General features: G+C 37.4%; 4 protein-coding genes across 5 annotated transcripts; 1 reads left to right on the plus strand and 3 right to left on the minus strand.

Annotated features, from left to right (window-relative positions):
• Positions 1–23: 23 nt before the first annotated feature.
• myl12.2 (myosin, light chain 12-2) lies at positions 24–3351 on the plus strand. Its single transcript, XM_084410990.1, has 4 exons — positions 24–124; positions 715–922; positions 2103–2264; positions 2382–3351. Exons 2-4 carry the CDS (start codon positions 739–741, stop codon positions 2552–2554), a joined length of 519 nt encoding a protein of 172 aa, XP_084267116.1. The 5' UTR covers positions 24–124; positions 715–738; the 3' UTR covers positions 2555–3351.
• A 1180-nt stretch (positions 3352–4531) lies between these two features.
• Positions 4532–7507, minus strand: bag1 (BCL2 associated athanogene 1). The gene is made up of 7 exons (XM_084410989.1): positions 7365–7507; positions 6931–7056; positions 6593–6675; positions 6389–6502; positions 5910–6017; positions 5607–5669; positions 4532–5071 (listed from the first exon to the last, which is right to left on the minus strand). The coding sequence occupies exons 1-7, from the start codon at positions 7399–7401 to the stop codon at positions 4982–4984; spliced, it is 621 nt and encodes a 206-aa protein (XP_084267115.1). The 5' UTR covers positions 7402–7507; the 3' UTR covers positions 4532–4981.
• A 590-nt stretch (positions 7508–8097) lies between these two features.
• chmp5a (charged multivesicular body protein 5a) lies at positions 8098–11232 on the minus strand. 2 transcript variants are annotated; one of them, XM_084411005.1, is made up of 8 exons: positions 11068–11232; positions 10842–10946; positions 10039–10085; positions 9800–9893; positions 9419–9490; positions 9202–9310; positions 9009–9124; positions 8098–8887 (listed from the first exon to the last, which is right to left on the minus strand). In XM_084411005.1, exons 1-8 carry the CDS (start codon positions 11131–11133, stop codon positions 8837–8839), a joined length of 660 nt encoding a protein of 219 aa, XP_084267131.1. In that variant the 5' UTR covers positions 11134–11232; the 3' UTR covers positions 8098–8836. The 2 variants fall into 2 exon arrangements, with proteins under 2 accessions (XP_084267131.1, XP_084267132.1); XM_084411006.1 differs by having other exon boundaries at positions 10842–10992.
• A 7921-nt stretch (positions 11233–19153) lies between these two features.
• On the minus strand, positions 19154–24475 carry oprk1 (opioid receptor, kappa 1). The gene is made up of 3 exons (XM_084410866.1): positions 24157–24475; positions 23059–23411; positions 19154–21292 (listed from the first exon to the last, which is right to left on the minus strand). Exons 1-3 carry the CDS (start codon positions 24399–24401, stop codon positions 20757–20759), a joined length of 1134 nt encoding a protein of 377 aa, XP_084266992.1. The 5' UTR covers positions 24402–24475; the 3' UTR covers positions 19154–20756.
• Between the last annotated feature and the right edge of the window lie 668 nt (positions 24476–25143).

Raw genomic sequence — 25143 nt, forward strand, 5'->3', positions numbered from 1 at the left:
TCCAGTCCGTAATGTAATGATTATGTCGACAGGACTTTCCCATTACACTAATCTAGAGGGGTGCTGTTGCGGTGCTTCAGTGTGGCAGCCGGTGTTTGGGTGTTCTGCCTTTTTACCTGAATAGGTACGTCTAATTTTCTTAATTTACTGCACGAGTATCTCCAATCTCCAATATTTGTACGTGTTGAATGTGACGTTATAGTTTTATACTTTATATAGCACACGACACAGACTACTACAAAAAAGCCAGCTCCGTTGCTAGTTAGCTTATTAGTAATTATGTGTTATGCTGCTTCCTGTCAACATTTCAAGCTTTCTTATTGGCCATTAGTGCTCTTACAAAGTCATTAAATGTGGACTAACGAACTGAAGTGATGTGTGAAAATAAACATAACGTAAGCTTTAAAGAATTTAAGTGCTAAGTTTTTGACAACTAGCAGTAACGTTATTCAGCCAGTAGGCTGATCAGCTAATATTAACGTAACGTTACTTAGTTAGCTAAACAAACTCATAACCACAGTATTGTATAGGCCTACACAATAATCCGTTCGTCTGAAAAGTAAGTTGTTTTAAATAAAGTAAAAGTCATTGCTGTGGTTGGCATCGTTGCTAAATGAATTTTAGTCATTCTTCTTTTTGAATAGCTCCTGTACGCGTATAATCTATGTTAAATGTTTTTGTCTAACAAGCAAAATGTCTTGTTTTAAATTTCAGTTTTAATAGCACAGAACTGTCAAAATGTCTAGCAAAAAGGCTAAGGGAAAAACCACCAAAAAGCGCCCCCAGCGGGCCACATCAAACGTGTTTGCCATGTTCGACCAATCACAGATCCAGGAATTCAAAGAAGCATTCAACATGATCGATCAGAACCGTGATGGCTTCATTGATAAAGAGGATCTGCATGATATGTTGGCCTCATTAGGTAAGGACAAAGTAGTTTTCCAAAAGCAAAAAAGTTTAATCTTCTGCCCTTCACACTTAATGACCCTGTTTCCATTCCAATGGACATCACTTTCCCACACTCTTTTCACTTTAATGCCATTTGGTGGCACCAAAAAATCCTATATACTGCTATATGGGATTTCAGTTATAATTATATGTAATTCTCTGGATGCTACTATCCAGATCAATTATTGTCAAGTGTGGGTATCCGCAGGTTGAAATGGGTGTGGGAAAAGGTCTTTATCATTGGTCGTGAAAGCTGTCTGTCTGGGTGTGGGGTAGCGTTAGGGGTTAATTTCTGTTGTAGCAATTCACCTTTCTGCATGCCCATTACTCCGACCTGCAACTTTCCCGGGCTCATTACTGTTGCAATGGACACTAAAATATGGTTCATATTTTTCTGGTCATATCTCTACATATGGTCATATTTTTCATAGTGTTCTGAAACGGTTAACACTAAGTCATAATAAAATACAAATATCTCTTTAAATAAACCTGCATGGCTTAAACACAAACACAGAAAAAATCCAAGCAGCATACATTGAAAAAATTAAAACAAATAATTACTTAAATAATAAATAACAAAATATAGTATAACATAAATGAATTTAAACTCAGGGGGTTAATCATGTGACGCCAATGAAGTGTGTTGCAAAGGGGAGGGGGAGTTATTTTGATTAAAGATTATGAGGGTACAATAATTTTTTTAATATGATGTCCATAGAAAATAATTTGGTCACACTTTATTTTAGGGTCCAATTCTCACTATTAACTAACTATTAACTATGACTTTTGCCTCAATAAACTCCTAATTACTGCTTATTAATAATTTGTAAGATAGTAGAGGAATTGGGTAGGATTAAGGGATGTCGAATATGGTCATGCAGAATAAGGCATTACTATGTAGTACTAATAAACAGCCAATATCCTAGTAATATGCAAGCTAATAATAAGCAACTAGTTAATAGTGAGAATTGAGCTCTAAACTAAAGTGTTACCAATCATAATAAACAATGCAATATTCCATCAAAATAATAATTGCCTATTTTGATTTCATGGTAACTTAAAATGATTTAAATAAAAAAAACAAATTCAAAACTTAAAATCTCCATTTAATCCGATACAAACTGGTTTTGACTGACAAGTTATTTCGTTGTCAGGTAAGAACCCCACAGATGAATACCTCGAGGCGATGATGAATGAAGCTCCTGGTCCCATTAACTTCACTATGTTCCTCACAATGTTTGGAGAGAAACTTAATGGAACAGACCCTGAGGATGTCATCAAAAACGCCTTTGCTTGTTTTGATGAGGAGGGGACAGGTAAGTAAGGGAAGTAAGTAAGGGATTCACCAAAATAAATAGAATATATTCTGTTTTTGGTATACATTTATTCAATTATTTTCAGCATTGATAACCAATATGCCTAATTTGTTCTAGGTTTTATTCAGGAGGACTACCTGAGGGAGCTCTTGACCACAATGGGAGACAGGTTCACAGATGAAGAAGTAGACGAGCTGTTTAGAGAGGCCCCTATTGACAAGAAAGGAAACTTCAACTATGTGGAATTCACACGCATCCTGAAGCACGGCGCTAAAGACAAGGATGATTAGGATGAGGCCGAGCACTACTGAAACGAATGAAAACTACGCTGTAATACTACACACGTTTAATTTTCTCCTTTTCCCCCACATTCATCCCCACATGGGCTAGTGCAAAGGGATTTATTCATCAGCAAGGTGAGATCATTTGACTGCACTGGACCTTCTCTTAAAGGCCGTGTGTCCACCAAAGCGTTTTTAGCCAGCTGAAAACGCCTAGCTATGAGCGCTTGAGAGCGTTTTGGCAGCGCAGCATTTTTTTCAGTTGAGACACTTTAATTTTATGATACGGAATATCCGCGAAAGTGTTACTAGTATCTCATTTCACACATATTTTGTTTCTGTGCTGATTCTATATTAAAATGTAGATACAATGTAACGTATTTTCTCTGGCTCTTGTTTTAAATTAAATTAATGGTCGGTGAGGTATTAGTCCCGCCTCTCCTCCACTGTGATTGGACAGTTGGGTAAAAAGTGACAGTGATGAGCGCTGCGTTTAAGAAAGTTGAACATTCTTCAACTCTCGGCGACCGGTAAAAAAAAAAAAAAAAAAACGCTCATTGCGTTTTAAAACGAAAACAATTGAAAAATACGCCAGCCGCGTGAAAACGCTTTGGTGGACACACAGCCAAACAGTCTATGCAGACTTGTACATAACTATGAATTACATAAAGACTTGTAATCTGTGGTAAACCTCAGAGTGAATGACTGCTGTTCTGCTGTAAATGTTGAGAAATAAATTCTGGAATTATTCAATGTAGCCTGGAGTTGCTGGATATTTACACTTTGTAATAAACAATTTAATGTGAGTTAAGTCATCAAGTTTTCTTTACAGAATGGGGAATGTTTTACAAACAAAAGTCAGTTTGGAGTTTATCCCAACATTATTTTGTTAAAAAACACAATTTTTGAAATCTGTTAAAATCAAGGTATTGTCATTAATATTATTCTCCTGAGACCCAGGGATAGACATTTTTCCTCTGTAGAGGACATTATATTATAGTTAATTTTTTAAGACCTTACACATCACAGTTTTATGTCTAGATGTACTGTAAAGAGAAATACCAAATGTTTTTTCAGGTTTCACCATGACAACTCCCTCTCCTTGGTCTTTAAAAATAACTGACTGACTGAATGATCAAATTTAGCACTCTTATGGAAATATGATGAATTAATATTTCGCAATTATCATTTAAATCTAATTTTCATATTGTTTGTCAGAAATAAACATCTCAGGACAATGTTATGTGGTTTCAAATCCGAATATTACTTTCTTTTACAAAACCAGTGTCCATTGAGGACAACAGGACTTACAGCATGTTTATCAGGCATTTTGGGAGACTCGAGTGAATAGGTAAATATATATCAATATTCCTATAAAATATGAGATCATTATGTTGCCTCAAGAACACATTAATATGCAAATTAGATACAATATTTAGATACATTATATTGATTGGGACTACCTATTTACAGCCATTTTACACACATATTGCATAAAGGAAAATGAAAAAAAAAAATCGTTATATCTTTCATAACAGTTGAGAATCATCTTTACACAAAATTTGGTTAAAAATAGCCTGAAACCTAAAAATTAATTGGTACTTGAAAAAAGAAAAACCCCATTGTTTTTGCCTATACATGTCTTATCATGCCATTTTATTTTCTTAATAAGTCCTGGTGTCCTTTACAGAAGTCATATATTTTTTTCAACAACAACAAAAAAATCTATTTGTTTCATATGCTACAAATAATGTAATGACATTAAAAAAATAAAAATCACACAAAAAAATAATCTGGTTCATTGAAACCTAGATTTAGGATTGTATAGAATAAAACACAAAATCTGTTTTCAAATGTTTAATTTCTCTCAATAACTTCACAACATCAGAGACAGAAATCGATGGAGACAACTACCAGTGGTTTGGAGCACCCTGAGATTTAATCATGATATAAACAAAATAAGGACTATCGAGCTACAATCCTTTGCTTTCAAAAAACAATTTCACGTTTTCATATCCAAATGTTTTACTGTACAATGCTGATTTATTTGATTAATTAGATCATTTCATTGGGTCCTTTAAAAAGACATTTTTCCAGCACCATTTTATAATTTTTTTTCTCTTTGACCAAAACAAGATTATGAATCCAACATCTGTCAAACTTAGGCTAGGTAACAAAGTTAAACGACAGAACGTTCCAGATGGTCAAAACTCTTCAGTCCCATCCATAGCCAGAAGTATTTCCAACACTTAGCATGAAAAATATAAACTCATAAGTAATCAAATGCCGCCCGTTCTCCGTATGACAGGTGCATGTGTAGGTCATGGGGTGTAGGAACTGCAGGACCACCTTCAGTGCCAAAGCTCTCAGTGAGGTTCTTCAGTTGCTCACAGAGCAGCACCAGTAACTACTGATGTCAGGAGTCTTCATTCACGATCACTCTGCTAAGGCTAAGTTTTTTGTCTGAATTTTGGCCAAGTGGTCTGATATTCCAGCTTCAATTTTGTCACACTGAGCTAGGAACCCCTAAGCACAAGGAAAATAAAGAGAACAATATTTATTAAAGATCTGAAATCAAATAATGGTCATGGGTATGTTAAAGTCTTAAGTGTTTAATTAAAACTTAAAGGTATAGCGGAGGATTTTCTTTTTCCGGGTGGATCATCGAGACTATTGGTCCTCCTAAGTGTCAATCATTCTGGTGATATGTTTATGTAAGGCCGTTGTACGTGCTCGTGCACACGATTCACACGATGGCGTGCGCTCAAAACACAGGTTGGGCTTCCCACTGATGCCTCAGTCGCGAAGTTTCTACTTGACAGGTAAAGTTTGGCATGCTATTTGGAGAAATCCATTTAAAATCACTGCTAGTAAAAGTTAATGTAAGCTATGATTAGCTCGTGCATGCTCTCTCGTGCACACGTTTAATAGGCGTTCCCTCTCGGGAGCAGGTAGAGTGTTGCGCATGTGCAGTTTTTCAAAAAGTGGAGAGGGCGGTTCTTTTCTAAAATTCGGGAAAATCCTCCGCTATACCTTTAATATCAATAAGGCATAATCCAACCTGAACAGTTTTCACAAGTCCCTTTTTCTTCATCCTGCAGTCATTAAAACTCTCAGGCAAGTTCTGTAAATAATGTTGGAGTTTATCAATACAAAAGTGCACAAATAAAAAGCGACTTTACTGAACAACAGGATTTAAATACATTTAATATACTGTAGTTTATATCTCTAAAATAATCAATTCGCAATGAATCTAAAGTAACAGCAGATATTTTCTTCCTTATTGTGACATTACATCTGAGTGTAACGGGTTTTTAACTTGGTTTTACTTTGAGCAACTTTAAGAAACAAAAAAACTATTTACCAGTGCATCTATTTCCTCTAGGATCTTCATGAACTGCTCGGAGGCTATTTTCACTCGGTGGTCCAGTTTGTTAAGAGCCTCAGCTTGCAACTCCTTTGCAAGAAAACCCTGAAAATCATTACATTATGACTTCAATTATGAGAATGACCATATTGCCAAGCCTCGTACAGCAGGTACACTGTTCAAGAATGACATACTATACACTATCCACTACTCAACCATGAATTTCACAAGGTTATTTTGTCATCCAACATCAGAATCTGTTAGCCCCTCATCGCTATGTAATTAAAGCTACGATAGTTGAGTGCGTCCAACATTCCACACTTTTTCGGTTAATTCAGTGCATCATCCAGATATTTGAAGTGCAATTTTCGCACTACTCACACTATTTATACTATAAAAAGGCATAGAATAGTGCCATAAATACGTGAATTGGGATGCACCTAAAGACTTATTTTTTAAAAACATGTCACACATACGTTCTTCAGTCCTGTGAGTTCACCATCCACCTTCTCAAGCTTCTTGGCGGTTTGTTCCACTGACTTTTCAATGTCTTTGAGCTTTTTAAGGTCAGCTTCCTCCTCAGGACTGTTCTGTAAAAATAAAGCAGCTTGTCAGACTCAGAAATAATTACAGATATATCTTTATGAATGTATGAATGAACAACACATTACACATCTTACCCTCTTTCCAATCATCATCATTTTACAACCTTGCTTTACTCCAAAGCCGGACAGAGGCTCATCCATCTCCTTCAATGATTTCCCTACAATCAGAACAACACAAGGTTACAATTCCAGTGATCTCTTGCAACAGCAATACACTGTAACTGTTGCAATGGCAGACTAATGATGCTTTTATTTCAAACACTGCATCGTTCTGTTGAGCTCACAAACTTCAACTCATGACAGTTACTGTAGTTAATACGCAAAACACAGACTATTTACAGTTGAGCGAGTATAAAGACAGGAAGCTGAGAAACAGACCATGTGCCTAAAGCATTGTATATATGCTGTATTACCTTTAAATATGACTTTCTGGGATGGTGCTGGTACTCCTGTGGCTTCTGTCAGCGCCTCACACAAATCCTTCAACAGTGGTTCATGTCCATCTTGTGCGGTTAAAGTGATGCTGTGTTTGGTCGTGCCTGAGACAGAAGATCACAGGTTTAATACTCAAAATGATCGAGAGAGCTAACTGGAACTGTATTAACGTTCACCACTCATTTAACCTTAATCAGATTACAATTGACTTGAAAACTCAAGATATAAATTCATAGCCTCGATATAGCCTTAGATAAGTGTCTAAGGTTTAGAGTGATGTTCGGATCATTTACAGTTAACGTTAGCTAGCTTTAACAGCTAGTGTAAAGCTAACCTCAATAAAATAGCGACTACATTTATTTTCGATATATCTTCATGTTTTGAAATTTTAAAAGTGGTCAGTTATCTTTACCATAAGCAACTGTCACAGTCAAGGTATTCTCCGCCATATCGGCACACCGCTAGCTAAGGCTTCACAACTTTAGAATGTGTACATTATGCAACCGGAAGTGACGCATTATATGCGTCACGCCCCTTAGAAAACCGGGGATGTGCTTGATATTTGTGTTTTTTTTTTTATTTACAAAAATACATTTTGGAAAAATACAATGATTTATTTCATTAGGAAGATACCATATACGCAAGAAGTGAGCTATTTCAAAGAGAGGGACTTTGGCTCTTTGTAAATCAAATTTCTTACATTTTATAAATACATTTAGATTTTACATGAACCCTTTTTGAGAAATGGTTTTAAAAGCACTGAAAATTATGTAACTGTTGTTTGTTTTTTTGAGACTATCAATGTAATACTTTTATTGTTCTTGTGGCATCTTTTTCGACAGCACTTGATCCAGTAATACTAACACTTTCTCTTCTCTTCTCTTCTCTTCTATTCTATTCTATTATTTAAAAATGAACGTACTGCGTTAGATTAAACTGAGAAGGATCATAGCACTTGCATATTGTTGTCCTACTGTTAGTTTAACTGCTTCTATTGTTCTCATTTGTAAGTCGCTTTGGATAAAAGCGTCTGCTAAATTAATAAATGTAAATTTAATAGAAAACAATCTGCTCCTCTTCTAAAATGTGTTACTGCCAAATAAACAGCCCAGTGGTTCCAAAAAAATGTATCCACTATTTTTTTTAAATACCACCATTTAATTGCAATTCTTACAGACTCCAGTGATGCATTTCACATTTCAGATCTTGATGTATTATCATTAATGAGCTTTATTATCAAGAAAACCAGGTCATTTTAATAATTCAAAGAATATTCAGAATTTCAGACCAGTTGATGCCTTGCTTTACATTGCTGCTCCAGGCAGATTCTTCATTCATGCTACACAATACTTGATCAGTGTCAACGTAATTCTGTCAACATTTCAGCAAGCTTCAGAGTCCAGAGTGAAGCAAGGGCATAGGCATTAATATTAACTGTAAAAAATAAATAAATTAGAAATTGCTATATTATTAAATAAAATGGGTTTACATGTTTTAATGTTTGTAATTATTTTTTTTATTTTTTTTTTAAAGTAGCTTGACTTTTGTAACTGTTTGGATCTCATATCATCCAGAATTACTTTTGTTAGGACATGCATTGATATAAAGGTATGCTAAGGAAACAATGGACATTTTTAGTATGTAGATTTGGTGTATATACCAGATTTCTTTAAATTTCTAAAAACTGGAATCTCGTTGGCAATCAGGCTAACATGTTTACATGACCAAATTCTAATTAAAATTGTGCTTCAAACAAAAACAGTTAGTTACAATACCAAGTGCTAGATTGGCAATGAATACAACAAAACATGTTCAATACCATTTCCCAGCACTAATAACTTCCTCCAACGCATGTAAATAAAACACTGATCAGAGAACAGATTCTTATGTGGCAGGGATCTGTGGAAGGCCAAACTCGTCGACCAGAACGCCATCCTGAGGGATACAAATACAAAAACAAAGAAAATGTACTGAACAAATCACAAAAATAAATATTCCCAAAAGATAATGAATATGTATATCTTGTCATTGACAATATTATCAATGCAATCTGCACCTTATTGGTTTTAGTGTCACTGGGTATTCCTTCAGGAATGGAGGGTGCAGACGAGGCTTCATCTAAATAAGAGCTGTCATCATCCAGCAGTAACTCATCTCCCAGAGCATCCAGCTCTGCAACAGAGAAAAAAGTGAAGCTCAAAGTTCCAAGTACACACACACACACACACACACACACACACACACTCAACCTGCTTCCAGCTCATCCTCATCGATCTCTGGTGTGCCATAGCTGCGACTGAGAGCTTCCTGCACCTCGTTGGCCTCCTCCATCATGTCTTCCAGTTGATCCTGCAGGTCCTATCAGTCACAAACATTGGTAATGAAAAAGTGTATATTATTTACCACTGATCATGAATCAAAAACATTACTAAAAAACAGTGATATCAAAATGATTAGTGTGCATACTTCAATCTGATCCATCTTCACTTGTTTATATGCTTTCTTCATTTCTTTTGCTCCAATCTTCATAGCCTCCACCTAAAAAAGTATATAAAAAAAAAGTATAAAAGGTTTGTAGAATCTTACAGTTAAAAAAAATATATAAATATGAATGAATAAATGACACTAAAAATGTCTTAGTGCTCGGAATAATACAGATACCAGTAAAAAAGTAAAAAACAATACATTATGAAATTATTTATTTTATTAGGAAAATACAATATACGCAAGAAGAAGTCGGCTCTTTGCAAATCAAATTTCTTGGAATTTATTAATAAATGAAATTCAAAATTCAAAAGTGCTGGGAATCTATGGACAGCAGTAAATAAGTTAATAACAAGTCTTTACTGTTGTTTTGGTGTCCCTTAATGACTGGATTGTATAGTTGGCTTGTTCCATATTAAATGACTGCTGGGAAAGCTGATCTCTTTGACCCTCATACCTGCATTATACAGTAAAAAAACAAAAAACCATTTAACATTATTACTAAAAACATCCTTTATCAGTGTGAAATGAAAACAGAATACTAGATATTGAAATAAACATTTCACACATTTCAAATGAATATTCATCAGGATAAAACTCACATTCTTTTTTGTTTCAGCACTCTCATCGCCTTCTGTTTCACTGTATTCTGTAAAGAGATCGTTCATCTCACGCTTACAGAATTCGTTATGATTTACAGTGGGATCAAAAAATCTGAGACCACTCTGAAAATCTGGGATTCAAGGTCTAATTTAAACTTGGAAATAAACACAATTTTAGGATTTTGAAAATATAATGTAAAAAGAATATTGTCAGAATCAGTAATCAATTACATTTGTGATCTTGTGAACACTAAAGGTCAGATCTTTTAATGCACAAGATGCTCTTTGGATCATTCTCAAATCATGCTGGATAACATGATCATGAAGTTTTATTGTCATTAGGAATTAATGAAGCTCGAGTCAGGGTTATAGTTTACTAAAACTAAAGTAAAAACTAAAACCATAAAAAAAAAAAATTCCTTGAAATAAAATTGATTTACTAAAACTACTAAAACTGAAATAAAAAAAGTTATAAAGTAAAAAATTATAAAAACACAACAGAATGACTACAATCTTAACTAAAATTAAAATAAAAATTATTAAAAAAAACTAATTCAAAATATTAATTAAACTATAATAATATCTCAATAATACTAAATTGGTGCTGCTGCCAGAAGGAGGACAAAGATACTTAATTTTTTTTAAATCCCTAGTTGTTATGCTGATCAATAATATGTTATGCTGTAATGCAAAAATTTATAAAAAATGCAAAACAGAGTGGTCTCAGACTTTTGGATCTCACTGTACAGTAGAATGATATAGTTGTATGTAACGTTATATCAAATCGAGTTTCTGATGCTCACTTTTGAGGGTCCATCCCTCATCTTTTTCATCTGGTCCTTATACTTCATTAGCTCTGCGTCGATTCTCGCTATTTTCTTATCGATCGACTCGACCCTCGTATCCACCTATAACGGGAACACCACACAGACAGCATCCACTGTACATCCATGTCTGACATGCAAACACCAATCAGCTTCACTGATGTTCTGAGACTGCAAGACATTCACACAACCATATAGTACTTACATTGCCTATGCAGTCAGAAAGGTTGGGAGGAGGCGTCTGTTTACTCCGACCGAAAATTCTGTTCATTATTTAAAGGGGATTTATACTTATTTGCTTTGTAGAGGTATTTAAATGCTGACTATCTCAACGGGCTTGTTCCGGTTGGTGGGAGAATTCACACACCATAATAAAAGTCACGGCTGAGGATAGTAGCTTTTGTATTTCCCTTAAAATCGATACTTCTTATTGCGGTGTGTTTTTCTACTCCTTCTCATTTTTCCCTTGAAATTGTTTTGTCCCATATATTTTTAACCAACCAATATAGGAAATGTAGGCATGCCAACGAAAGCTATAAATAAATGGATTGTCTACAATTATTGCCGACACTATGTTGCGGTCTGCAGTGGTTAAAGTGGGATTTGGCAGGTGGGGGAACCCTCAAATTTTGTGTAGGTGCAACAGGGAAAATGACTCACCGTGGGACAACATATTGAGTATTGTAGTATAGCAATACTTTTTGGGACAATTGTGTCACTGTGGCACCAAGTATACTTATTTACTTGATATTTTAATGGTTTTATTTTGGTCTATCTACATCTACACTGATATGATGACGATACTATGTTAAAATACACAACCTTGTTTTTCACAATGTAAATTCAAACATAAAAATGTCTGAAGACAACTTTAACAGAAATAAATCACAACCATTATGTAAATTTGACATTCAGCCCTGGCACTGTAGCCACACACAGCCTTTCGTCTGTGTCAGTGAAGAAAACATAGGCTCAACTGATATTGTTTTATGAATAATTTTCTTAGACAAGTTAGTTTACTCAAGGCTACCAAGGAAGCTGTAGCCTAAGTCAGTATTGCCAATAGGAACCTTCTACAAGCTTTGGAATTTGAAAACGTCTGTTTTTAAATGTTAAAAGTAATTTTAAATAATACAAATTATGCGTGAACCGGCGTAGATGCATTCAAATCAGACAGGAGAACCGTGACTGAGAACATAACGTCGGGAAGCGTGTTTGTGAAGGCGTTTGTGATATTACGTTTTGATTTGATGCGGAAGGACTCCTTCAGAAGGAGCACCAGGCTGGCTGCAATTTGACGGTGCACGCGACATTTTTTTTTAACAATAGCCTACCATCGCGCTATCATTGATATTAATTAATCCATCGAAATGGCTCGAAAGGGGGTCCCCTAAGGGCCCTGAGGACCATGGATAGGTCCCATGAGGGTATAGAGGGAGGACGAGGCGGGTTCAGCCTCCTGGCCCCCTTAAGGAAGTGTACAACCAGGTCGTTCCTTCCTAAGGATTGGCCAGCCACAGGAGCATGGAAGACTGCTATGGCCGCCATGTATACTTTGCGCGTGGAGGGGGTACGACCCGCGTCCAGTAGCTCTTGTAGAAAAGAAAGTACCAGTGGTACTTCACATGTGTAGGGGTCTAAGTTCCGAACTGAGCACCAGCTGGTGAATACTGACCACTTAAGGGCATAGAGGCGTCTTATGGACGGATCTCTAGCCTCTGTGATAGTGCTTAGGACTCTTTCCGGAAGGTCCCCGGGTAACCGTTGAGGGGCCATACATGGAGGGCCCACAAGTCGGGACAGGGGTGCCAGATCATCCTGTTCGCCTGAGTGAGTGAGGTCCTAGTATCGGCCAGGGAGCTGTCTCTAGCAGCTGCATCAACTCGGAGAACCATGTTTGGGTCCGCCAGAGAGGGGCTATTAGGAGGACTGCACGCTTGTTCTCCCTGATCCGTTCGATGACCTGAGGGAGCATCGAGACCGGAGGGAATGCATAAAGAGGGTGACTGGGCCATTCGTGGGTCAGCACATCCCTGTTCTTTGCAAAGAATGTTGGGCAGTGAGGGCTGTCTTCTGAGGCGAAGAGGTCCATCTCTGCCCTCCCGAAGACACTCCAAATGAAGTGAACTGTGTGAGGGTGGAGAGTATGCCCGGTACATGTGCTGCTCTTAGCAAGCGCAGGTTGGCGTTTGCCCATAACAGAAGCTGCTTGGCCATGGTGTACAGGTTGCATGACCTGAAACCACCCTGGCGATTTATATATGACACCACTGCCATGTTGTCCGTCATACGCAGTAGGCCTAACTGGAGTACTGACGATGTGGAGGCCATAAGGCCCAGCACCCTTTGAAATGTTCCGAGGGGCAGGTAAGAGCCGAGCCCTCTTTGAACGAAGCCGCTGGCTGTTGAATGGAGAGAGCGCGGGTTGGTGTGAGCCAAGCTCTCATCTGAACAGAGTTGATAGGGGACAGTACACTCTTGGAGAAGTTTATCCAGAGACCAAGGCATTCTAGATGGCTGAGGAGCCAGGACTTGTGAGTCTGTAACTCAGCCTCTGACTGGGCCAAAATGAGCCAATCGTCGAGGTAGTTCAGAATGTGCATTCTCCACTGTCTCAGGGGGGAGAGAGCTGCATCCATGCATTTCGTAAACATACAAGGTGCCAGTGACAGGCCGAATGGCAGGACTGTGTACTGATAAGCCCGCCCCTCGAAAGCGAATCTATGTGAAAGTAAGCATCTTTCAGATCCACTGACAAAAACCACCCCCTGGGCAAACTTGCGAAAGGATTTGTTTGGTCGTTAACATCCTGAATGGCCGTCTCATGAGGGCCTAGTTCAGGTGTCTGAGATCTACAATAGGCCTGAGGCCACCATCCTTTTTCGGCACGAGGAAGTAACGGCTGTAGAAGCCTGACTCGCTCTGTGAAGGGGGAACTGTCTCGACAGCCCCCTATGCTAGCAGGTTTAACACTTCGGTCCGGAGGACGTGAGCCACGTTGCTCCTTACCGATGTGTTGACCACAGCATGAAAGCGCGGAGGTCTGCAAGCGAATTGGAGCGAGTAGCCTCGTTTTATTGTGTTCAGTACCCATTTTGATACATCGGGGATGGCTTCCCAGGCCTTGGCCCGAGTGACTAGGGGCTAAATAAAGTATGGGGACGGGCCGCCGTGTGTCGGGGACCTGGCCGCCCAGGTGTTTTGAAGAGGAAAAGTGCTCTTTTTCTGAGAATTCCTGTGCTTTATTTTTGTCACTGTTGAAACAGCATTTGTTTGCAAGGGTGCGTGAACGGGCCCTTTGGCTGCAATTAGAACATTTCCAGCCGCCTGAACTGAAAAGTGGGCTGGAAAAGGCATGCAAGCTCTTTTTAGGGGTGGTCCGGCCGCAGCGAGACTTAACCCCCTCCTTTTCCTTTCTGTCCTTGGACTAGGAAGGCTTCCGAGGCTCAGGGCCCAGCGTCATTCATCTCGTCTGTCCTCTGACTCCGGCGTTTCTTCCTCCGAGGAAATGGGAGAGCGCAAGGGGAGGGGTCGCTCTCTGAAAAGAAAGCTAGCCGCGAGCGGCATATGGAGAGGAGATCGGCATGTTCTCGCAATGAGAACAGCCGCCCTGTGTGAGTGCAGTTTCAGCATGGATTTTGCCCAGGCAGGAAACGCACTCACGGTGCTCGTCTGTGCGATGAAGAGGGGCTCTGCTCTTTTAGTCAGTAATTTGCTTTTTTAGCGAATTGCTTTAAAAAGGATACTCTTGCCAGATGGGCGCAGGGAAACGGCGAATCAGCAGATAACGGCGTCAGGTCAGGAGCGCTGAACAGGAGGCCGTCGTCCGCTGAACTGCTGCTGCAGAGTTCACTGCGTTCCGCTGCTGGGCTATTTCGACGGCGAGTCTTCGCTGAAGGAGATTAAATCTGATTCCTATAGCGAAATGGGCAGCTTATATAGTCAGCAGCCACGCCCATTCTGTCACGCTTTGGTGCGCGTGAGGCGGGAAGCGCCCTGATAGGTTTGCGCGTCCTCGCTGCTTCGCCATAGGTTCGTGCAGTTGCCGCATCCCAGCCAATCAGCGTGCTTAGACAGCCTGCACTATGCTTGCTGTGCAGCTGCACTGCGTTTTAAAATAAAGGCTTTAATATTCTCGAGAAAAGGAGTTTTCCCATAGCGTCTAGCGACGCAATACAGGTGATCCGTTCTCGAAAGGGAACACAAATTATCTGACCAGGGCTGCGTTCAGCCCCGACAAAAGGTTTCAAAACGTATTTTAAACGGAAACGGTGGTGTGTTGAACACCCTATTCTGATGACGCAAGAGTTGCAACTATTACAGCTGAGAAGGCCATTCTTTGTGTTCTTTTTGAAGAATTTTCGGAGCCTGATGAAATCGGTATAAATACGTGTTTAATACTGCAAAATACGGTCGATGTTACAGTCACTGCCCTTGCCGTCCAGAATAAAAGAGAACATCCCAGTCGAGTGAAGGGATTTGTGACAAAACAAGGCAAGGCAAGACAAGTGTTGTGACAAAACAAAAACAAACAAACTAATAAATAAATAAACAAGGAGGCGTTTCTCTGACTAGATGTTCTTCCTCCATTTTTGGCCTATGCTGGCGCTAAAAGAGGAATATGGGAAATCCAGTTCTCATTAATATTCACAAACTCATTACCATAGCTATTCTTACCTGTAAAAACTATAATTCTTGATATCTGTAATTGTATTTTCACTGTCTGCATGGGCAGATTTTTGTTGCTTTTTGATCGTTTTTCTGATGTCAACCCAGACAGCAACATAGTGTCATATATTATTTTAAAGTATACTATTGCTACCGTCTTACTAGTATGATTGATATAATGATAAAATTTAGAAGTCTAATTATTATATAAATTATGTTTAATACTTTTGAACTTTTGAAAAAAAAAATATGAAAGTGCTTTTAATTTCAGTTATCTATTAATTGTTTAATTAATGAATCAATTAATTAATTATTTTTTTCATTCGTTTAGAATCATCAGAATTCTCATCTTGCATGGTAGATGTGAGTAAAGTAATTTCAGACTGTTTCATTCATGAACCTGATTTTTTTTTTTTAGCAAGGTAAGTTTTAAATTATCGTGATATTAACGGTAAAAGACTGTAAAAATGCTACAGTGAAAAACTGTTAATTGGCTTACAGAAAGTCTCCTTACTATATACGGTAAATAACTGTGATAGATCTAATGGTACATTTAATGTAATTTTAGTGTAAAATACCGTTAAATTTACAGTTTTTGGAAGTGAAAAAGACCAAGTCATTGTACGATTTACAGTGAAAACATGTAAATTGACATTCCCACAATTCCCTGCGTGACACTTCACATTTGATGTATTTTTGTTGAAATAACTATGTTTCTTCATAGTTTTCTTAGTTTTTTTCTAATAAGTTATGTACATTATGGTTTTATGTTACATTTAATGTTGTTAAATTAATGTTTATTGCATTTTTTAAATTTCATGTGTGTTACCATGTGTGTGGTAACACAATTTCATGTGTGTTTAATGTTTGTGTGAATGACACTGTGCAGCTTCTAAATATTAGTATTAACTTTGTTGTGGAAGAACTGCTTGTGATGAGCTGTGATTGATCATGTGAATTGTATTACTGCTGTGATTGTTGTTTGTCAATGTATTACAATAGTACAAAACAGATATTAATACTTCAATATGTTGGTAAATTAACATTATATCAGATAATGAAATATGGTTTATTACTGTAAATTTTAAGTTAGGTCTGCAAAACCCAAAATGTTGCGACTGTATTTTTTACGGTAAATTTCTGGCAACCACAGCTGCCAGTTTTTTACCGTAAATTTAACAGAATTGTTTTTACAGTAGCCTACATGTAACTTACATTTTGATATGACCATAATGATCTAATCATGTGAAAATGACCCTATTCCAGTCAGGAAAGATGGTAGACCAATTCAAAAAGTGATGGAGGGTGTAGGAGACTACAAACAGGGGACGTCCCCTTAGGTCTGCATTAGCTCCTCTTTGTAACGTTCGCTGACGGACATTCCGATGACATCCGCATTTGGTCCTCTTTGTAACGTTTGCTGACGGACGTTCTGAGGACATTTGTCCGGGCCAGTTTGCGAATGTCCCTATTTCGTCCCTCACCTGCCATTTACATGACAACACTTGCAAAATCCAGTCACCCATGCTTTTATCATCAGACCTGACACCTTGCAACTCAGACAAACAAATAATTAAACTAAAATATAAACCCATATTGGATTTAAAAGGGGATTTGTTTATTCCTTAAAATCCATAAAATTAACTGTGATAATGGATTTTATCTAAAAACCATGTTTTTTGTTTTGCAGATTGACATTATAGTTTTAGTGCAAATAAAATATAGCGTAGTAAAAATATTATTTGAATTAATTGTAAAATTAAGTTCATGTTAAAATGTTAGTGTTTTAATGTTAATGTTAACATTCCCTATAGCTAACTTCCCTCTTCATGCTTCTCTCTCCTCCTCTCCCCACGCGCACTAACCCCACAAACCCCACCCCCAAATCTTTCTTGTCGGTTATTGGCTGGAACACTGTTTGTTATGTTTCATGGTGCAGGTTGGCCCAGTTTGTTTTTGTTGCTGTTTGTGGAGCCTGGGCTGTCTACAGAGACCGCGTTTTTTTACAGTGTGTTCAGGACACAGGCAGCTAGCGGATAGTGAGGAGATGTTTGCTGTGTGTCAAAAAATGTTTCAGCCTAAAAAACGCGTGACTTTGCTTAGAGCACCTTTAACAGTTGATATGGTTCTTTAATGCTTCGCTAACTAACAGAAGACAGTCGAGTTTAAATTGTGCAGGTGGGGCATGTTGTAACACTGCGTTACAATGTGCCCCTATTAGAACTATGCTATTCTATTCTATACTTTTATGAATTCTATTGAGAAAACATGAGAAAAAGGTGAATATAGACTGAGAGTCAATGTTAAGATATTATAATTTTTTAATTATGTTGTATAGCTGTGTTTTCCGGAGTGTTTGTTGTCAAACTCAAAAAATATTTAATTTTTAATTATTAAAAAATGACATTATTTTATATGAAAAAGTTAATAATTGTATTTTATTGAGAAAATATTTGAGTTTGTCTTTTTATATTTATATATTTGATTAGATCAGATAGCATTTTAAGCTGTCATATGGTCAAGTTACAATGTGCCCCTCACATGTCACATTTCACCTCCATTATTTCGGGGTATATCAAGAAAAAAGTATACACTGTATTAATAAAACAAAACCACATAATTGTACTAGACATGTGGGAAATTAATTTGGGGAAAAATAAATACTCTGAACCCTAAACAGATTTACACAAACTGAGAAAGTCAAAAAGCGTTAGGTTGTGCCCCGCTCTCCCCTATTTTTGTCAAGTCATTTCAATTAACACACTAAACTCTCAAAATATATTTGTAATCTCACACCTCACAGACTCCAGGGAAATTAGTTGTAGCCTACATGTTCTAGAGCTGCTCTGACAAACAAATGTTTCACAATCGCACAGATGAGCGACCTTGAAGCGCTATGTTTTTTCCATTAATGTCTACCATGGCAACGGCAATACCAAGAACTGAGTACTGAACTCTGAAAAGTGTTAGTGCCCATAATCTGACAAGGTACTGACAGATCTGTAATAAAAATAAAAAATACTGTAATTTTCTGTTCTCCGATGACTACCATTTTTTCAAGGTTTGAACAAAGCATGAAGTAGTCTATTGTACATGGACACTTTGCTATATATCTCTTTTGGTGTTCCATGAAAGAAAGAAAGTCAAAGAAATCAGTGTGAAAAACTAAAATCTATTATATTTATGAATAATTGATGTTTTATATTAATTCAATGACTTTTAATGACTATGATAAACTGATAGCAAATCATAGTTTTTTTTTTTTTTTTATAATTAAGGCTAGAAGCAGTCTCCATTTATGTCAAACCCTCATAATGATGTCATCCTCTATGACTTATTTTTCATTTCAATGAAATCATTTTAAATTATTTCATTGCTGTTCTCAATTTACTGACAAACATCAAAGCTGTGAAAAAAGAATGTGTCTTGCTGGTTGATTATTATGCTATACGATTCATAATAAGTTGCCATGGCAATACTGCCTTTGTTACGTGCTTACGCTTCTTTCATCTGGCTTTGTTGTCACATCATTCAACTGTGATGGATGAAAGCTCCATGATTTCAAATATTTATCCTACATTATATTGACATCTGAACACAACATGACTCATCTCAACACTGATTCTTACAGTTCAATTTAATGACAATATCATTTTCAAATACAGGTAATATTATACAAACTAGGTACAACTGATTGCAAAGCAAAGCTCATTTCATTCGATTTCAAATGAATTCTTTTTAAAATTGCACACATTAAAACAAGAGGGAACAAACGAGAGGGAAACTTTCTAAGACATTCAAAATCTGCTGTTATATAGTAGTAGTACAAGCACATTACTAAAAGCTTCTCTCACTCTGCACATTGTCCAATAAAGCATCTAAGATGACCAAAAACTTGCAATAATGTAATTTATATTGATTTACGAAAAACCAAAAGCATTATGTTTTTTTCAAAACAAGAATTTTGCAATTAATTCCTAATACTGTTGTGGCAATAGAGCACTGATGATGTCATAATATATCTTTTGATGAGTGAATATTCCAATAACAGACTTCTGCCTCCACTCACACACACCCAAGGAACAAAACAATAAAAGATTACACTTTTAAGCCATCTTAGGCAGAATGTCTCTGCTCTCCGATATATACATACACTGTATATAGAAATACTTAATTAAAACCAACTGTTACGTCAACAATATCAATACAAAGCAATGTGTAAGGCACCTGACACATTTGTTTGAAGTGTTTTGCTTGAGACATTTTACTGCCATTCTACCTTATCACATAAATGCTTTTTTTATTTTATTTTAATCATAAGCTGTATTTACGTAAACGTTGCTCAAAGATTTCCACATTTTCATTGTCAAACATGCAATAGAGATGTACATCATTTCCCCCCAGGTTCATAGAAAGGATAATACACTGTATTAAGCAAGAACAACCTGACTAAGTAGATTCAGTCCTTTAGTTGGTTGTTTTAAAGCCCTATGCCCCAAAAAACAGCTCAAAAATCCTTAGACTCCCAAGGCAACTTAGATACATAATCCTTTATCCACAATCATTCATAATCCTTTTCATACATAATCCTTCAATCTAAATCAAATACAGAGAATATAAAGCACATTTCAGACATTAAGCAGTTCCGATAACACTAACTGCTATAGACTACATACATTTTTATTTTTCCATCAGAGATTTATAGTTTCCTGAGTCATAATTATGTGACACTGCTGAATCTGATTATTCTTATACATTGTTTTTTGTTTTTGTTTTTTTAAATAGAAAACCGGGCTGTTTTACAATCCAAAATAAACAATTAACAGTACAAACGGATGCAAACATAAAACTGTATCTACATTGTGTTTTATCATATCTACCCAAGGAAACTATATGTTTGAATTCAAATATAGTGGCTAGTAATATATCCCAAAGGACTTATAACATTACGCAATGACATTTTAACCATACAACATCTTTGGTCTATGGACATAAAAAAAAAAAAAAAGTTCTATGAATGAGGTGATACTGTAAAAATCGGAATATGGATGGACATACGAAACAAGACAATGATTTCACTAAACGATCAGTTTTTGCAAACTCTAGCGATGGTTATGTTAAACCATAAAGGGCACAATCTCTTCCTCAGATGGCGGTGGTGATCTGTGTCAGTCCAAGGTCATTCGAGTCCTCTCGACCATGAAAGGATGACAGCTCCACGGCTAGTCATACGGGTCGACCGTGGCCTCCGTCCCGTTTGGCCTCTGCTGGGCACGTGTGCTCGCGAAGAGTGCTTCTGACCCGACTGACGCCGTGCCCGTCCCCCTTGGCCCGACCTCGGCAGCAGAAGTCCCTGAAGCACCGTTTGAAGTTCTCATCAAGGAAAGCGTACAGGATGGGGTTGAGACTGCTGTTGGTGTATCCGAGCGCCACGCAGAAGAAGTAGGCGGCCATGACCGCTGTGGTCTCCGGCACTCCGTGCGCGAGAGCTTTGACCAAGATGAAGATGTGTATGGGCGTCCAGCACACCACAAACACAGCGACCACAACCAGCACCAGGCGGGTGATGCGTCTCAGGTTGCGGTCTTTTTCCCGCGAGCCCGACAGCAGGCGGACGCTTTTAAGGCGTAGGACCATGAGCGTGTAGCAAACAGTGATGATGAGGAGGGGAGCCACAAAGCCGAAGATGAAGACACAGATCTTCATTACTGTGTCCCAGTAGATATACGGGTCTGGAAACTGCAGAGCACACTCTGTCGTGCCTGCAGAAGAAAAATAACAACACCGGTTAATTATTAATCAGAAGTGAAGACAGGTTAATCATGCATGCTATAATGAAGCCACGGTGGGAAGGAACAACAAATACATTAGGGTAAAGCAGAGAACTGACAGTCCCATCATTTACTAGAGGACTTTTTTGGGGGGGGGGGGAGATTTATTTTTGGTCCCACATCAACAAATATTATTTTCTTGACTTTTAAATCTTAAAATTGAAAGGTAGGCTACTCAGTGCCATGTTTTATGGATGCACCGATTAGGGATGGGACGGTATGAAAATTTCATATCACGATTATAGTGACCAAAATTATCGTGATTATCAACATTATCACGGTGTTGTTAAATCGAGATGAAAGTGTTCAAAAATAACTGATGCTCACACTGAAGACATTTCAACAAGTTTTATATTTGAAAATCAACAAACAAAACAAGCAGATCTAGGCAGTTTTTTAAGCAAGATTATATTCTGTGGCATTTCCTTCCTTAAAATGACCGTCGTCAATAACAACGCATTATGACACAGCGCACATGTATCGCAACGGACGCGCTCTCTCTCGTTTCATTCAAATACAACTTGCCGTCTTGCGTCTCCGTTTTCGATTGTATTGAAAATGAAATCAGAGTTGATTTATTGTTTACTGATTTTTATCATATTTTTGTGATCATGTAAGATTTAACCATCCTTCCGCCATTCCTTCTTGAATAAAAAAACACTAACATTGCGCGCTGCGCCTGCGTCATCCTGTTGCTGGCTGGACGGGATTTACAGTGAGTTATTAAAATCGCGATAATCAAACACGGTTTTAATGATAATTCAATTTTAAACGATAATACTAACCGTCAGTACATTTTATCGTGGTTTATAGTGAAACCGGTAATCGTCCCATCCCTAGCACCGATATTGAAATTATGACTGTTGAGTTGATCATTATTTTCATGTTATGGCTAATACCAAAAATTGCCAGTATTAGAATTCTATATACTATTTTGTTTTAATTAATACAAAATAAAACACTAGAATGTTTAAAAAAAATATGTAAATTTAAGCATCACAACATGATAATGTACAGAATGGAAATATTCATTTTGAGACTCACTAAAGATAACTTTTAACAACGTTATTAAATTCTCAGTATTTTTAAAGATTAACATTAACCAGTGTTAGATGACTAGGGACTTAAATATTCAAAATTGACACCTGAAAAAATTCTAATGTTGGCCGATAGCCGATACACTACTTTTTTTTTTTTACTTTTTAAAGTTAGGGGTCTGTAAGATATTTATTTATTTATATTTTTTTGAAAGAAATTGGTCATTTAATTCAGCAAGAATGCAAGAGATTAAAAGTAAATACATTATCATGTTACAAAAGATTTCTATACTTCTGAACTTTCTATTCATCAATGAATCCTGCAAAAAATACGTAGTACACGGAAATATTAAGCAACTGTTTAACTGTTTTTAACATTGATAATAAGAAGAAATGTGTCCAAATCAGCATATTAGAATGATTTATGCAGAATCATGTGACACAGAAAACTGGAGTAATGCTAAAAATTCAGCTTTGCCATCACAGGAATAAATTACATTTTAAAATATATTAAAATACAAAACAGTTATTTTAAATTGTAATATATCACATTATTGCTTTTTGCTGTATTTTAATCAAATAAATGCAGCCTGGGTGAGCATAATAGACTTACGAGAGACAGAAAAGTCTTACAGTAGTGTTCATATCGTTCATCCCTACCATTGTTTGTCTGAGTGCTCCCAAGGACCATTGCAGGGATCCCAGCAGCCGAGGACAACACCCAGATGAGGATATTGATGATCTTAGCCTTCATCGGAGTCCGGAAGTCCAGGGCCTTGATGGGGTGGCAGACCGCCACATAGCGGTCCACGCTCATCATGGTCAAAGTGAAGATGCTAGTGAACATGTTGTAGTAGTCGATGGAGATGAAAACCTTACAGACCACCTCACCAAACGGCCAGGAGTTCAGTAGGTAATCTGTGCTCTGGAAGGGCATGGTGGTGGTTACCAAGGCATCGGCAACAGCCAGGTTGAAGATGTAGATGTTGGTGGCGGTTTTCATTTTAGTGTATCTTTCAGGAAAATTGAATGAGCCGGAAAGTGTCAAAATTAATGAAACACAACCCATCAGTGTGATAAATTCATGCATGAGATTGCATTCAGGTGGCATACTATAACTGACAGCAAATTCCCAAATGATACGGAACATTTGTCTTTCAGTGGTTTGCCGGTTGTGTAAAGGCATTATATATCATTCACAGGTCAAGCCCATCTCATTTTTTCTGATTATATCTGCAGTGGATCAGCTTGTGCTGCGATATATTATTCAACAAGCATGATCTGTGCAGTTTTTACCTCAAATGTTGTTGTCTCCAAAATGAGTCTTTACTCAGCTGCATCTGAAGTGTCATATATATATATATATATATATATATATATATATATATATATATATATCACAGCCCTGTTTTAGTATGATTTCTATTCGTGTATACAGAATGTGGAGCAGACACAGACCCTGCTCAAAGCAGCATATATTTACTATATGTCAAGGTAATTTTGACTGCATTGTGCGTTTATATATTACTCCACCGGGGGGTGCAAAACTGCCGAATTCAACTTGAACCCTAAATGCTTTCCATAAAACAGATATTTCGTCCAACCAACCAATTGAAAACGTTTCAAATGACTGTTTAAAAATAAAGTCTATCAACAGCTATTAATTTTTTTTTATAAATATTTTCAAAATGAGATTTAAAGGCCCCCATTTGATAAGCAATGAAGGGCAGTACATCTTAGGACAATGGTATTTCTTACCTGATAATGACATACATCACAAGACAGTTTCCCACTAGTCCGACAACAAACACCACAGAGTACACGGCAGCGATGATCGGAATGATAGGGGACCTAGTTTCCTGCTCGTTCGTCCAGCTTTCATTCAGTGAATAGTTATAAATGTCCGAGACAGCAGACTGCCATGTGAAGTTGGGCAAACACTTCTCGGGGAGAGATAAGGGGCATTTGTCCTCCTTAAAAATCTGCACCACGTTGCTGTCCATCGTCTGTTGGTTTGCAAAATAAGATCAAATGTCGCTGGAAAAGTTCAGTTGCATGATAAAGATTATAAAAAGGGTTAAATAATAAACAGAAATTTAAAAAATAACTGACAGCTTTTTACAACATAATTATTTAATATGCATTTGTTAAAATATATACAGTAGCCTATGTATGCTGACATCTGATACTGTATTGCACTTTGACACCTAAAATGTCTGTTGCACAGTTGGCAAAACACTCAAATATAACAGTCTTACCTTATTACAAACTGCAAACCGCTAATTTAATTTGAAAATCCCAATGTTTTAAAACAACAATGATGTCTGTGCGCAATGCGTTGATTTCTTTGCTCCTATTCAATTGATGACTGACTGCCACCTTATGAGAGCAGCTGCCTCTGCCGCGCGTCCCGTATGACATCAGATCTCATGTGACGGTCTCCTTTAACCAGCTGTAGTGTCTCACTGCCACTCTTCGCCTATATCGGCGGAAATAAAGTTGTCTTCAAAATGTCCAAAATGTCTTAAGAATCTGAAAGTCTAAGACACTGCTACCGTTGAAGAAGTAGTTTAAGTGTTTTATGAGATGGCGCGCGCCAAACTTCATGTCTGGAGACATTTTACGCGCGCACTGACGCGTGAGAACTCAACCGACGAGACTGCGGTTTATATACAATATAGCAGTAAAGCCAGTGAAGCGCTTCAGAGTATGTGGACATTAGCATAGCTTTAATTCAAAGAGACA

This window comes from Rutilus rutilus (genome assembly GCF_951802725.1).
Source record: "Rutilus rutilus genome assembly, chromosome: 6".
NCBI lineage: Eukaryota > Metazoa > Chordata > Actinopteri > Cypriniformes > Leuciscidae > Rutilus > Rutilus rutilus.

Coding starts and splice junctions, on each gene's coding strand:
- bag1 (XM_084410989.1), bottom strand. CDS start 7,401: ATGGCGGAGAATACCTTGACTGTGACAGTTGCTTATG. Junction 6,018..6,388: donor AACTCACAGGACTGAAGAAC/GTATGTGTGACA, acceptor AATGATTTTCAG/GGTTTTCTTGCAAAGGAGTT. Junction 5,072..5,606: donor GACTTGTGAAAACTGTTCAG/GTTGGATTATGC, acceptor CCTTGTGCTTAG/GGGTTCCTAGCTCAGTGTGA.
- myl12.2 (XM_084410990.1), top strand. CDS start 739: ATGTCTAGCAAAAAGGCTAAGGGAAAAACCACCAAAAAGCGCCCCCAG. Junction 923..2,102: donor TGATATGTTGGCCTCATTAG/GTAAGGACAAAG, acceptor TTTCGTTGTCAG/GTAAGAACCCCACAGATGAA. Junction 2,265..2,381: donor TTTTGATGAGGAGGGGACAG/GTAAGTAAGGGA, acceptor AATTTGTTCTAG/GTTTTATTCAGGAGGACTAC.
- oprk1 (XM_084410866.1), bottom strand. CDS start 24,401: ATGGACAGCAACGTGGTGCAGATTTTTAAGGAGGACAAATGCCCCTTA. Junction 23,412..24,156: donor GTGATGTATGTCATTATCAG/GTAAGAAATACC, acceptor TTTTCCTGAAAG/ATACACTAAAATGAAAACCG. Junction 21,293..23,058: donor GAGCACTCAGACAAACAATG/GTAGGGATGAAC, acceptor TTTCTTCTGCAG/GCACGACAGAGTGTGCTCTG.
- chmp5a (XM_084411005.1), bottom strand. CDS start 11,133: ATGAACAGAATTTTCGGTCGGAGTAAACAGACGCCTCCTCCCAACCTT. Junction 10,086..10,841: donor TGAGGGATGGACCCTCAAAA/GTGAGCATCAGA, acceptor ATCTCTTTACAG/AATACAGTGAAACAGAAGGC. Junction 9,125..9,201: donor TGAGGATGAGCTGGAAGCAG/GTTGAGTGTGTG, acceptor TCTCTGTTGCAG/AGCTGGATGCTCTGGGAGAT.